The sequence below is a fragment of the Pan troglodytes genome, chromosome 18 (genome assembly GCF_028858775.2).
Source record: "Pan troglodytes isolate AG18354 chromosome 18, NHGRI_mPanTro3-v2.0_pri, whole genome shotgun sequence".
NCBI classification, from domain to species: Eukaryota; Metazoa; Chordata; class Mammalia; order Primates; family Hominidae; genus Pan; species Pan troglodytes.
The window spans coordinates 26135313-26150403 of NC_072416.2; the positions used below are offsets into that span (position 1 = coordinate 26135313).

At 47.4% G+C, this 15091-nt stretch overlaps 1 protein-coding gene across 7 annotated transcripts in view; it reads right to left on the reverse strand.

Annotated features, from left to right (window-relative positions):
• Positions 1-3945: 3945 nt before the first annotated feature.
• EARS2 (glutamyl-tRNA synthetase 2, mitochondrial) overlaps positions 3946-15091 on the reverse strand; it is a 34576-nt gene continuing 23430 nt past the window's right edge. For 3 of the 7 annotated variants that reach the window (XR_674873.5, XR_001710263.4, XR_010152313.1), the window contains exons 5-10: positions 13573-13681; positions 10667-10820; positions 10425-10555; positions 6172-6307; positions 4430-5372; positions 3946-4336 (exon numbers count right to left, since the gene is read on the reverse strand). Coding sequence is in view for 4 of the 7 variants with exons in the window: in XM_009430500.4 (XP_009428775.3) it covers positions 6055-6307; positions 10425-10555; positions 10667-10820; positions 13573-13681 (647 nt within the window). In the remaining 3 variants the exon portion in view is untranslated. Of the gene's footprint in view, positions 5373-5947; positions 6308-10424; positions 10556-10666; positions 10821-13572; positions 13682-15091 lie in introns of those variants that run through there. The other 4 variants (XM_001162700.7, XM_016929633.4, XM_063796856.1 and 1 more) reach the window with 2 other exon arrangements.

Here is a 15091-nt window from a genome sequence, read left to right on the forward strand (position 1 = left end):
TATCCTGGCTCACTGCAGCCTCCACCTCCCTGGGCTCAGGTGATCCTCCCACCTCAGCCACGCCAGTAGCTGGGATTACAGGTGTGCATCACTACACACCACTAATCTTTGCATTTTTTGTAGAAACAGGGTTTCACCATGTTTTCTAGGTTGGTCTCGAACTCCTAGGCTCAAGTGATCCACTGGCCTTGGCCTCCCAATGTGCTGGGATTACATGCATGAGCCGCCGTGCCCAGCCCTGGAAAGGATACTCTCTAAACAACACCGAAAAAGAACACGCTCAGGGGAAGGAACTGGTTTCCCACGCACTAAAGTGAGCCACCTGCAGCCATGATCATAGAATATGACTCCCATTGACCACAGCTGATTGGACCAGGGGTAGACACCTGACCCAGGCTAGGCCAATCAGATTCTCCCCTGCGAGTTTGTATGTGGAATACTGGTTATTTAATTGGTGATGTAGGAGAAGAGAGATGATTTACCTTCAGGGCTAGGGCAGCTGTTGGCCAACTGCAGAGATAAAGAGAAAGGCAGCCTGCAGAGGGAAAACAAGGGGAGCAGACACACAGAGGGGTGAATGTTAGAAACTGTGCCATCTCAGAGGGCCGAATGGCTGCCTTTGGTCCCAACAGGTTTCTAGGTACACATTCCATTCTTTTGTGAGGTCCAGTTGGAAGTCCTGCCCTTTAGATCTGTGAGAGTCCTAATTCTTCCAATAAATTCCTTTCATGGTTTCAGTTAGTCTGAGTGTGTTTCTATGCATTGCCACCAAGATCACTGTTTCTAAGGATGAAAATAATGGTGATAGTTACCTAACATTTATTAAATGCCATGCAATGTTCTAAGAACTTCATATATGTTGCCAGGCGTGGTGGCTCATGCCTGTAATCCCAGCCCTCTGGGAGGCCGAGGCAGGTGGATCACCTGAGGTCGGCAGTTTGAGACCAGCCTGATCCACATGGAGAAACCCCGTCTCTACTAAAAATACAAAATTAGCTGGCTATGGCGGCACATGGCACATGCCTGTAATCCCAGCTACTTGGGAGGCTGAGGCAGGAAAACCACTTGAACCCGGGAAGTGGAGGTTTCAGTGAGCCAAGATCACGCCATTGCATGCCAGCCTGGGCAACAAGAGTGAAACTACGTCTCAAAAAAAAAAAAAAAAAAAAAAGAACTTCGTATATGTTATCTATTCCAATCCTTACAACTCTTTGAGATGGGTACAATTCTTATTCCTATTTTACAAACAAGAAAATTGAGGTACAGAAAGTCACTTGTGAATAAGGGGCAGAATGTTTCTGAATCTAGACAGCCTCTGTGCCCTTCACTGCTGCACTATACCCTCAAAACACTGGGGATGGGCTTGAGGTTATTTAAAATGTATGAAATTCCTTCAAACACTTTTACTTAGCCAGGTGTGGTGGCATGCACCTGTGATTCCAGCTACTCAAGAGGCTGAGATAGGAGGATCTCTTGAGCCCAGGAGTTAGAGCTACAGTGAAATATAATTGTGCCACTGCACTCCAGTCTGGGCAGGCAACAGAGCAACATCCTCTTAAAAAAAAAAAAAAAAAAAAAAAAAAAAAAACAGTCTTACTGATCCTGAGCAAAACCCTCAAACAGAAGACAGACGTCTGGAGCTGCTTTCAAGATAGCACAGCACACTTCACTGGAGGAAGTAGCAACAGCTTTATTAATTTCGCTTTTTTATTAATTTCTTGTTGAGACAGAGTGTCGCTCTGTTCCCCAGGCTGGAGTACAATGGTGTGATCTTGGCTCACTGCAACCTCCCGTTCTGTGGGGGTTCAAGTAATTCCTGTGCCTCAGCCACCCAAGTAGCTGGGATTATAGGTATGTACCACCACACCTGGCTAATTTTTGTACTTTTAGTAGAGATGGGGTTTCACCATGTTGGCCAGGCTGGTCTTGAACTCCCGGCCTCAAGTGATCTGCCTGCCTTGGCCTCCGAAAATGTTGGGATTCTAGGTGTGAGCCACCAGGCCCAGCTCTAATTTAGTATTTTTTAAAAACTGTGGTAAAATACAGAAAAATATAAAATTTACCATCTCAGTCATTTTTAAATATACAGTTCAGCGGCATTACGTATCTTTATAATGTTGTGCAATTATCACCACCATTGACCCCTGTAACTTCATCTTGCAAAACTGAAACTCTATACCCTAAACAGTAACTTCCCATTTCTGCCTCCCCAAGTCTGACAACCACCATCTTATTTTCTGCCTGTATAATTTTGATTATTTTAAGTAATTCAAATAAGTAGAATCTTACAGTATCTATCCTTTTAACTATTTTATTCATTTTTTTTTTTTTAGACACAGGATCTTGCTCTGTTGCCCAGGTTAGAGTGCAGTAGTGCATTCATAGCTCACTGCAGCCTTAACTCCTCAGCTCAAGTGATCCTCCTACCTTAGTCTCCCAAGTAGCTGGGACTACAGGCATATGTCACCTCACCTGGCTAATTTTTTAATTTTTTGTAGAGACAGGATCTCACTATGTTGCCCAGGCTGGTCTCCAAACTCCTGGCCTTTGACAAGCCTACCACCTTTGCCTCACAAAGCATTAGGAAGTATTTGTCCTTTTGTACTGACATTTCATTTAGCATGAAGTCCTAGAGGTTCATCCATGTTGTAGATATACCAGAATCGACTTAGTATTTTGACCACTCACTTTGTTAAAAACACTCACTTGACCATGAGCCAAGAAGCTCCTTTTAACCATTCTTAATGTCTTAGAAACAGATGCTCTGACAACACTCAGTAGATCAGAGTTAAGCTTGGACTCTGGATCGGCACAGATCTGAGTTTAAATCTTGGTTTTGCCTCGTACTATAACCTCGGAAGTTTTAGTTAACTTTTCAGAACATCGGTTTCCATATCTGTAACAGAAAAAAAAATACTGCTTCTCTCATAGTGTTATAAAAAAAATTTACTGAGATGATGGACTAAGGCATTTACGAGCATTATCTGACACCTGGGAGAGGGTGAGGCTCACATAAGCGCACAATAAATTACAAGTATTATTATTGTCCCCTTCTGTGGTCAACCACCTGTTGTTTCTGCCATTACATCATCTTCTGGAAAAAGCTCCCTAGTTTTCCTTGAGAACAACTTTTCCTCCATTGCATATAATCCCTGTGAAACTACCTATTACTGGCCAAGGAATGGTAGCAGGACCTCAGATAGCCCAACAGATACTTGCTCCTCAGAATCTGAACCTTGAGCAGAGTCATCCAAAACTGAGGGGAAAACACGGAGAAATTAACAACAACAAAACGGCTGTAGTTCATGTGTCGCCATCAAAGAACTCAGACAAGATTGGCCATTAGCTCCTGTAGCTAGTTCCTGTCTTTTCCAAGACCTGTTTTTTTTTTTTTTTTTTGGCTTTTTGGTAGATGCTGTGGCTCTCTTATGGCCTCCAATAAACATAAGTGAGGCAGAGTTGGTTTCTATTGTTTGCAACCAACGAACTTAATGGATTCTGTATTAGAAAGAACTGGTATATTTCTTTAAGCAAAGACTAGGACTCTATGGGGCTCAACAAACTCTGTAATCGCCTTTCCACTCCCCTGGACAAAATAAATATATTGTCTACTGCTGAAATGCAAATTATCCCCAAACCAAGTAGCTTTAAACAATAAACGTTTACTATCTCACAGTTCATGTGTCTGACATTCCGGAGCAGCTTCTCTGAGTGGTTCTGGCTTAGGGTCTCCCATAGAGGTCACAAGCGAGATCAGCTAGGATTGCGGTCATGTGAATGCTTGGCTGGAATTGAAGGACCAGCTTTCAAGATTGCGCACTCCCATGGCTATTGGTGGGAGGCCTCGATCCCTTGTCATGTGGAGCACTCCATAAGGCTGCTTGAGTATTTTCATGACCTGGAAGCTGGCTTCCCCCAAAGTAAGCGATCAAAGAAAACAAGACAGAAGCCACGATGTATTTTATGACTTACCCTCAGAAGTCAAACTCTCATTTCTTCAATAGTGTAGTCGTTACACAAGTCAGGCCTATTCAATGTGGGAAGGAACCACACAAGGGTGTGAATAGAAGAAGGCAGGGATGGTTGGGGGCCAACTTAGAGGCTGGCTGCCATGCAGGGGAAGCCTAGAAGCCTGGTAGGGGTTCATGTACCCTGCCACCATCCTCCTTTCACTTGCTATTCCTCTTCACTGAAGACCCCAAGAAGCATATCTCATTTCAGAAACCAGCAGAGATGATGACTTATAAGTCATGGAGGAAGGACGAGGTGGATTTGAAGAGAAAGCCACAAAATAGGCAGGGTGAAGGTCTCCAGTCCAAGGACCAGGTCTGGAAGACTGGAAAAACGGAACAGATGACGTTTAGGGAAGAGAGACACAGGCTGCCCCAAGGTTCAAGAATAAAGGGTAGCATAAGACAAGAGTGCTTACCCTTGGCAGTGGAGTCACACTTCTCCTTTTACAGCCCCAAAGAAAGTCTGGTGTCCAGTTCAGGCCTGCTTGTGTCACGTATCCTTTGCTGCTCTGAGTCCTTGGGGCCTGAGAACTGGGACCCATGAGTCCTGCTGCCAGGCTGCTACGGGCTGAATTGTGTCCCCCTAAATTCTTACATTGAGAAACCCCCGGAACCTCAGAATGAGACTGTACTTGGAGATTGAGCATTTAAAGAGGTGATTAAGTTAAATGAGGCTGGTTAAAGTTAAAATCCAGTCCAACTGGTGTTCTTAGAAGAGGAACGTTGGGCACATAATGAAACCAGAGATGTGTGTGCATGGAGGGAAGACCGCACAAGGACACAGTGAGAAGACAGCTGTCTGCAAGCCAACAAAAGAGGCCTCTAGGAAAAACCAGGCCTGCTGACACCTTGATCTTGAACTTCTAGCCTCCAAATGTGAGAAAATAAATCTCTGTTGTTTAAACCACCTGGTTCTGTGACATTTTGTTATGGGGGCCCTAGCAAACTGAAACCCAAGCCTTCTGCACTGTTCCGGGATGTTAACTTTTCTGTGAACTAACTCCAAACCTCTGCTGTGTAATGTGTGAGAAACCAGACCCGGAGAATGCCTTTCCAGAGTCCAGGAGGTTAGATGGGTTGGGCTTCCCCAGCCAACTGACAAAAACGGGCCTGTGGTGGATCACAAATGCACTTGTGTGCAGTCAGAGATTGTTTCCACTCTTAGTTCCTTCAGCAAACTTCCCGACGGGCCCCAGGCCTCCTTCTGGTCTCTGAAAGCTGTTTCTAAGCTCACAGGTTCTTAGGGCGATCTCCACTGCCCGACACATCCTCTCCCTAGCTGGAAACCACCTTCTGGATCCGTTCCCGTACTTCCTTTGGTCCCAAGGCCAACATCATCTCAGCTACAGGAGGTCCTTGCTAAGAACAAAAAGAGCAAATATTGCCTTACTACCTTAAACAGCCTAAAGAACTGAAGCTCAGCCTTAGTCTGCAGAAATTATTCCCAGGCCAGCCCCCACACTGCTGCCTGTGTTCTGAGGATCAGTGCTTGTGTTATTTCCCTGGAAAAGGATGGGTCCTAAGAGCCTGTTTCTCCTCCAACCACCGCCCTTTTTTTTTTTTTTTTTTTTTTTTTTTTGAGATAGAGTCTCACTCTATCACCCAGGCTGGAATACAATGGTGCGATCTTGGCTCACTGCAACCTCTGCCTCCCAGGTTCAGGCAATTCTCGTGCCTCACCCTCCCAAGTAGCTGGGATTACAGGCGCACCACCACCCCCAGCTAATTTTTGTATTTTTAGTAGAGACAAGGCTTCACCATGTTGCCCAGGCTGGTCTCAAACTCCTGACCTCAGGTGATCCACCTGCCTAGGCCTCCCAAAGTGCTGGGAATACAGGTGTGAGCCACCGTGCCTGGCCTGATTTTCCCATATTAAGTAAGCTGTTGCTAGGTCTGTTATCCCCAATAAACTGCAAACCCCATGGAGGCAGAGATTATGTATGTGTGTTTCATTCTATACTGTATTCACTGTACCTAACACAATGCTTGCACATAGTAGGTACTCAATAGTGTCTGTTGATTGACTGAATGAGGGGAGTGATCATGTTTCATTCACCTTTGTATACTCAATATTGAGCTCAGTGCCTGCCAGGAAATGTAAGTTCAAAGGATCAATGAGGGGCTCCAGGGAACAATCCAACCCGTGTCCCTGCCTCACCTGCTGTCCACTGAGGGCCATCCGAAGGAGTTTCATCACATTACTATACTTGGTGCCTTCCAGACCTTCTGATAGCTTCTTCAGTTCTCCATTCAGCATATCCTGAGTTAAGCTCATACCAGATCTTTCTAGAAGCCTAGAAGAAGAGGGCCAGTTTACAGGGCCTGCATGGGCCAATGGCAAGTGGGTGGGAGGAAGGGCTTCAGAAGGTTATTGATCAGCTACAGTACGAGCAGCACAACCAATGTTCAAGCCTGTTTTGAGGGAGGTGAGGAAGATATCGACCACTTTCTCCCTTATCCAGGTCGGGAAGGAAAAAACACCAAGGGACCACACACAGAGAAGCCAGTGGTCACAATGCAGGGAGGTAAGTGGTGCCATAAGAGGCTTTACTCATTGCTACCTCTGCGTCATGCAATCTTTATGCCTCAGTTTTCTCATCTGTAAAGTGGGGAGAATAATAGTATCTGAGGCTGGCGCAGTGGCTCACGCCTGTAATCCCAGCACTTTGGGAGGCCAAGGCAGGCAGATCACTTGAGGTCAGGTGTTCGAGACCAACCTGGCCAACATGGTAAAACCCCATCTCTACTAAAAATACAAAAATATTAGCCAGGGATGGTGGCGGGTGCCTGTAGTCCCAGCTACTCAGGAGGCTGAGGCAGAAGAATTGCTTGAACCTGGGAGGAGGTTGCAGTGAGCCGAGATCGCACCATTGCACTCCAGCCTGGGTGACAGAGCGAGACTTTGTCTCAAAATAAAAAAAAAATAATAATAGTATCTGTCCTGCACAAGGCTATCGTAGAGAGTTAAAACTTATAAAGCACCAAGTGCCTGAACACATGATAAATACTCAGAAATATTACCTTTTTTTTTTTTTTTTGGAGATGGAGTCTCGCTCTGTTGCCCAGGCTGGAGTGCAATGGCACGATCTCAGCTCACTGCAACCTCCACCTTCCAGGTTCAAGCGATTCTCCTGCCTTAGCCTCCTGAGTAGCTGGGATTACAGGCACGTGCCACCACGCCCAGCTAATTTTGTATTTTTAGTAGAGACAGGGTTTTACCATGTTGATCAGGCCGGTCTCAAACTCCTGACCTCAGGTGATCCACCCACCTTGGCCTCCCAAAGTGCTGGGATTATAGGCAGGATTATAGGCATGAGCCACCATGCCCAGCCAAGTATTACATTTCGTATTTGAATTTAAAATTTTTAAAAATTAGTTAACTTAAGTACAATCAAGAGCTTTGAGACATTACAAAAGGATCTAAAAAGAAACAGTTCTGCTTGCAGGCACAACAAAAAAGAAACTTAGGAATAGATTTGACATAGAATGGATAATTTCTGGGAAATTATCTGAAATATAGCTTTAAGATTGGTAGAGGGAGACTTCTTTGGAGACGTAGCCAAGAAGAGAAGAAATCAGAAGACCCCACCCAGCTCCAGCAATGGCTCTGCCACCAACTTGCTATGGCCATTCTTCCACAAATTGAAGCCTCTAGGATTCCAGCGGGCCAGCAACCAACCCCCACATCCTGGCAGTCCAGCTGAGCAAGATGCTCTGCCCAAAAGCTTTTGTTTCAGGAGAAATTCTCCATTCAGTTAGAGGTGGACTTACAAAAATTTGCCTCGGCCCTGATTGAGTTAGTCAAGAGATGGGAATAGGCTGGGGATGAGTATATTTCACTGCAACTTTCCAGTTCCTCTCAGTTTTTAAAAATAATTAATTATTATTTTTTTTAAGACAGGATCTTGCTCTGTCACCTAGGCTGGAATGCAGTAGTGCAATCACAGCTCACTGCAGCCTCAAACTCCTGGGCTCAAACGATCCTCCCACCTCAGCTGCCTGAGCAGCTTGGACCACAGGCACCCACCACGATGCCTGGCTAATTTTATTTTTACTTTTTGTAGAGATGGGGTCAAGCTATGTTGCCCAGGCTGGTCTCAAACTCCTGGCTTCAAGTGATCCTCCCCATTCACCCTCCCAGAATACTGGGATTACAGGCACAAGCCACAGTGTCCAGCCTCCCTTCAGTTATTACTGGAGATTCCAACATGGAAACACTGAAGAGTAACTGGGGCTGGACATCTTTCTGGTGCAGATGATCTGTGATGTCAATTCTGACCCTGCCTGCTCAAACATGGTCCAGGCAACTGCATTCCAAAGTCAACTCAGTATGGACCACTACTGTCTCAGGGAATTGGGTTCATAAGTGATTTGAAGCAGCAGCCTTTCAGTGCAGACAGATTTCCTTACTAACTGTCAGCACTGAAGCAGATGAGTTTCAATTTCAGACAAGGGTGATCGTTCTTTTCTTTTTTTTTTTTTTGAGACAGAGTCTTGCTCTGTCACCCAGGCTGGAGTCCAGTGGTGCAACCTCAGCTCACTGCAAGCTCTGCCTCCCGGATTCACGCCATTCTCCTGCCTCAGCCTTCTGAGTAGCTGGGACTACAGGCGCCCACCACCACACCCGGCTAAATTTTTGTATTTTTAGTAGAGACGGGGTTTCACCGTGTTAGCCAGGATGGTCTTGATCTCCTGACCTCGTGATCGGCCCGCCTGGGCCTCCCAAAGTGCTGGGATTACAGGCGTGAGTCACCGCGCCCAGCCAAGGATGATCGTTCTTACTGCATCATCTCTATGTTCTGAATGTTTGTGTTCCCCTAAATTCATATGTTGAAATTTTAACCCCCAAGGGGACAGTATTCACAGGTGTGGGCTTTGGGAGGTGAACAGGTCAAGCAGGCCGAGCCCTTATGCACAGATGAGTGCCTTTATAAAAGACACCCCAGAGAGTCCCTCGTCCCTCCACCACGTGAGGATGCAGCGAAGGGCTGGAAAAGGGAAGGGCCCAGGAACAAGGCCCTCACCAGACACTGAATCGGTGGCACCTTGACCCTGGACTTCTAGCCTCTAGATCTGTGAGAAATAAATGTCTGTTGTTGAAGCCACCAGTCTGTTATTTTGCTATAGCAACCCCATGGACTGAGACAATTATTAACTGGGTCACATGAGTACTGCTATTTACAAAAATCAGGAGACGAAATACTGAAGACAAAAAATATAATGTGGGAAAAAAGCAGACACTCTCCCCAATGGCACTGCAGGGAAGCAGGCTGCCAAGGAGCTGATGAAACAATGACAGGCCCCAGGCCGGGAACAATGGCAGTTCCAGACCTGCTAGAGCTGGACCAGAGTTAAGAACCATGGCATAGGCACAGAAAGGATTTCTAGTGATCTGGCAGCTCCTGAACATTTGGGTATCAGCTTTCCTGACTCGAGAGGGAGTCCCAGAGCAAATCTAAAACCCAACCTCATGGTGGAGACAGGCAGTTACGACACTGAATCCTGGTGAATTAGAACTAATAGGCCCTGGCCAGGCACTATGGCTCACGCCTGTAATCCCAGCACTCTGTGAGGCTGAGGTGTGAAGATCGCTTGAGCCTAGGAGTTTGAGACCAGCCTGGGCAACATGGCAAGACCTTGTCTCTACAAAAAATAAAAAAATTAGCTGGGTGTGGTGGCTTGTGCCTGTAGTCCCAGTTTCTAAAGAGGCTGAGGTGGGAGGATGAGCCCTGAGCTGCTTCCTGCAGATTGCTACATAATGGAGAAATGTACTTCCACAAAGGACATGCGCTGTCATTTCTTTTGTCTGGTAGAGAGTCTTGCCCTCTAGTTACCTGATACACAGCCTCTGCAGGAAAAGTGGTCAGCATCGGCGAGTAGGGGCAGAAGGGGAAAGGCAGAGAGAGAAAGCGAATCTTGGTAATGGATTACCGACTCCTGCATTAAGCTGTGCCTCAAGCAGCCCTTCTTCTAGCATCTACAGTTACATAAGCAATTATTCCCCTCTTGCCTAAGCCAGCTTTGGTTGCGTTTGTAATTGAAAGTTATTACTGTTACAGTAAGAATTAGCATTGTCTCTCTCTCACTGAGAAGGAAAAGGAAGCTCAAATAGGTACAGTAACTTGGCCAAAGTGAAGCCGCCTGAGCAAGGTGACATAATCTGGTGAGTACACGGCAGAGCTGGGATGCAACCAGGTTGGTGCAAGCAGTGAACACATGCCTATGTCCAGAGAAAGCCCGGGTTCTCCGGGTAAGCCCTCCTCACCAGCAAAAGCCAGTGAAGGGTCACTTCTTCACTGGCCATGGAGTTGTGCTGGGGCCCCAACAGCCCAGCCCTGAAGGAAAGAGAGCCATGGGACAGAGAGAGGGAAGGAGGGTGTGAAACCCTGAGCTCAGCCTGCGGGTACTCACCCCAGCACACGCTTGGCAATCACATCCACCTTCTCCGAGATGGCGTCCAGCTGTGCTCGACCTACTGCAGGGCGAGTCCACAGGTAAGAGTATACTGGGGACACCAAGTCCTGCAGGCGGCAAATGTGACCCTGGGGAAGGAGGCAGTCATTGAATGCACTAGGGACAGGGCTCTGGAAGGCAGGAGGAATTGAGGCACCCAGTAACCCCTCCCTCAGCCTCCCAGAATCCTGACACCACACCTGTCTCAGCAGGAGGATCCTCTCCACGTAGACTGGGTTGAGGACATCCCTGTTTTGCAGCTGGCAACCAAAGGCCTCCTCCACAAGGACCTGCAGCTTCCCCACCAGCTGGCGCCTCTGGCTCTCATTGCTCACCAGCCGCTGGAGGTGCAGTCTGCGGAAGAAATGAAGGGACTGCCCTGCTGTCAACACCCCAACCCACCCAAACCGTCTCTCCCCCAGGGAAAGGGTGAAGTTGGAAGAATGACATATCAGGTCCCATGAGCCCTCCCTTTCGCAAGCTAGAAGAATCTCTTCACGTTTATAAAAAGAAAGGGATGTGACTAAGGTCACAAACAGCCTGAAAGTCCCAAGCAACTCGGAGACGTGCTTTCTTTTCAGGGGTTTGGTTTTTGTTTTTGTTTGAGAGTCTTGCTCTGTTGCCCAGGTTGGAGTGCAGTACCACGATCATGGCTCACTACAGCCTAGACCTCCCAGGCTCAAGCGATCCTCCCATCTCACCCTCCCAAGTAGCTGGGCCCACAGACACACATCACCATGCCCAGCTAATTTTTTAGTTTTTTGTAGAGACAGGGTCTTGCTATGTTGTCCAGGCTAGGCAACAAGCAATCCACCCAGCTGGGCTCCCAAAGTGCCAGGATTACAGGTGTGGGCCACCATGCCCAGCCACGCTTTCAGTGTTTTCAAAATAGTAGCTGACCTTTTATTTTTATTTATTTATTTTTGAGACGGAGCCTCACTGTGTCACCCAGGCTGGAGTGCAGTGGTGCGACCTCCGCTCACTGCAACCTCCGCTTCCCAGGTCACCTGCCACTCAGTCCTGCTGGACCTGGAGAAGCTTTTGGCCAGGTGCAGTGGCTCACTTAATCCCAGAACTTTAGGAGGCCAAGAAGGGAGGATCACTTGAGGCCAGGAGTTTAAGACCAACCTAGCAACATGGTAAGATGCCATCTCTACAAAAAAAATTTAAAGTAACAAAATTAGCCTGGCATGGTGGTACACACCTATAGACTCAGCTGGTCTGGAGGCTGAGGGGGAAGGATCACTTCAGCCTTGGAGTCTGAGGCTGCAGTGAACCGAGATGTCACCACTGCACTCCAGCCTGGGTGACAGGGCGAGACCCAGCCACTAAAATATATAGAAAGAGGCATTTTTTTTTTTTGAGATGGAGTTTCACTCTTGTTGCCCAGGCTGGAGTGCAATGGTGTGATTTCGGCTCACTGCAACCTCCACCTCCCAGGTTTAAGTGATTCTCCTGTCTCAGCCTCCTGAGTAGCTGAGACTACAGGCGCCCGCCGCGTCGGGCTGATTTTTGTTTTTGTATTTTTAGTAGAAATGTGGTTTCACCATGTTGGCCAGGCTGATCTTGACTCCTGACTCAGGAGATCCATCTGCCTCAGCCTCCCAAAATGCTGCGACTACAGGCGTGAGCCACCGCGCCCAGCCTACATCCACTCTTGAATGCCCCATTCAAAAGATGCCCACTGTTTACTGTGTGAACTTTGGCTAGTTTCTTTCTTTTTTTTTTGAGACGGAGTCTTGCTCTGTCGCCCAGGCTGGAGTGCAGTGGAGCAATCTCGGCTCACTGCAAGCTCCGCCTCCTGGGTTCACACCATTCTTCTGCCTCAGCCTCCTGAGTAGCTGGGACTACAGGTGCCCGCCACCACACCCGGCTAAGTTTTTTGTATTTTTAGTAGAGACGGGGTTTCACTGTGTTCGCCAGGATGGTCTCGATCTCCTGACCTTGTGATCTGCCCGCCTCGGCCTCCTAAAGTGCTGGGATTACAGGCGTGAGCCACCATGCCTGGCCACTTTGGCTAGTTTCTTAACCTCTCTATGTCCTGGGTTCCTCATACGTGAAACAGGGCAAAATCATACAACTGACCTCATAGGTCTGATGGGAGAAGTAAATAAAGTAATAGCCCTAAAATATCTGCAACTGACGTTAATTCTCTGGGCTCATGCAAGTAAATGCACTGATACTGTGTCCCCAAACCAGTGCTCTAGGCAAAGTATCAGGAAGACCCTCACCTCAGGTGCACACCTGGCTGATGGTCTTACAAACCACTAATAACTTTTTTTAAAGACAGAGTATCACTTTGTTGCCCAGGTTGGAGTGCAGTGGTGTGATCCTGTCTCACTGCAACCTCTGCCTCCCAGGTTCAAATGATCCTCGTGCCTCAGCCTCCCAAGTAGCTGGGACTACAAGCATGTGCCATGTCCAGCTAATTTTTGTATTTTTAGTAGAGACAGGGTTTCACCATGTTGGCCAGGCTGGTCTCGAACTCCTGACCTCAGGTGATCTGCCAACCTTGGCCTCTCAAAGTGCTAGAATTAAAGGTGTGAGCCGCCACACCCAGCCAACACTAATACCCTTTGACTCAGACATGTTAACTATGATCTGAGTTGGAACGATATTTGGAGGTTTCCAAGTGAAGAGCTACTTGCAATATCAAATACATGAAATATAAAGTAGATGCCATGAGACAGTGCTCACTCACTGTGTTGGCTGGATGTAAGGCTGAGGGTGGGGAGGGAGTCTAAAATGAAGATACACCTCTCCAGGCTTTGGTTGTTAACAGAGTCCATGCAAGGGGTGGCTAGGAACATAATGTTAATGATAAAAATATACGTACCATTTACTGAGCACTTTGTATGTGCCAGGGCTATACAAGATATTTTCATGCAACACTTAATACAAGATACTTTCATAGAACAAGCATATAAGATCGGTACTGTTATTAATCCCATTTTAGAGAAGAGAAAACAGAGGCTCAAAGAGGCTAGGTGATTTAGCCATGGTCACACAGAATTAGGTACCAGAGCCCATTATACCCTCTGCTGTAGGGATCATCATAAGCAAGAAAGCCCTTTGCCACCAGGGGATCTCCATGCTCCCCACTCACCTGTTGAATTCTGGGAGCTTCTCCAGGTCCAGCAGGGCTGAGTGACAGGTGACCTGGGTCAGGTTGAACTGTGTGATCAGCTCCGGCAGGGTCCTGCCCATTTGGTTCTCTGCAAAGAAGAGAGGCCCAGCCACTCAGTTTCCTCTCTCCCTTCCTCCTTCCACTTTATCTCTTTTTTTAAGAGACAGGATCTTGCTCTGCTGCCCAGGCTGGAGTGCAATGGTACAATCCTAGCTCACTGTAACCTCAAACTCCCAGGCTCAAGCAATCCTCCAGCCTGTCTTCCAAGTAGCTGGGACTACAGGCACATACTACCACACCTGGCTAATTTTTAAATTTTTCTGTAGAGCCAGGCATGGTGGCTTACACCTGTAATACCAGCATTTTGGGAGGCAGAGGTCGGCAGATCATGAGGTCAGGAGTTCGAGACTGGCCTGGCAAACATGGTGAAACCCATCTCTACTAAAAGTACAAAAATTAGCCAGGTGTGGTGGCGCATGCCTGTAATCCCAGCTACTCAGGAAGCTGAGGCAGGAAAATCACTTGAACCTGAGAGGCGGAGATTGTAGTGAGCTAAGATTGTGCCATTGCACTCCAGCCTGGGCAACAGAGCAAGACTCTATCAAATAAATACATCATACACACATACATACATACATTTTTCTGTAGACATGGAGTTTCACTATATTGCCCAGGTTGGTCTCAAACTCCCAGGCTTAAATGATCCTCCTGCACTGGCCTCCCAAAGTGCTGGGATTACAGACATGAGCCACTGCGCCCGCCCTCCTTCTACTTTCAAACATAAGGGAGGCTGAGTGAGCAAGCCCTGGGCCCCCCATTCCACTTTGCCCAAAGGGATTTAACTTCTAGCTATTTATATATCAAGAGCCTGAATGAGATTTCATTTTCAGAAAGGGTTCCATCATTAAAGAAAAAAAGGTCTGAAAACAATCAGGCTAAACCCATCTCCATTACTCTCAAGACACAAGCTGCAGAACAGTACGCCCATTGCCTGGCTGTACCAGAGACTCTGAGTCGACTGGGTTTGGTTGGGGTCTGAGCATATTTTAGAAGCTTCCTAGCTGATTCCAAAGCACGATCAAGAGTTAAGAACCAGGCCAGGCACGGTGGCTCACGCCTGTAATCCCAGTACTTTGGGAGGCCAAGGCGGGTGGATCACCTGAGGTCAGGAGTTCAAGAACAGCCTGGACAACATGGTGAAACCCCATCTCTACTAAAAATACAAAAATTAGCCAAGCGTGGTGGCGGGTGCCTGTAATCCCAGGTACTCGGGAGGCTGAGGCAGGACAATCGCTTGAACCCAGGAGACGGAGGTTGCGGTGAGCCGAGATCGCGCCATTGCACTCCAGAATGGGGGACAAGAAGTTCTGTCTCAAAAAAAAAAAAAAAGTTAAGAACCGTAGTGCTGGGAGCTGCTTCTTGTGAGCAGCAGCTCAGTCCCATACGGTCAGCAGGCATCGTGATCAGGCATAGGCCTGAAGCACTACATCCCTCACTA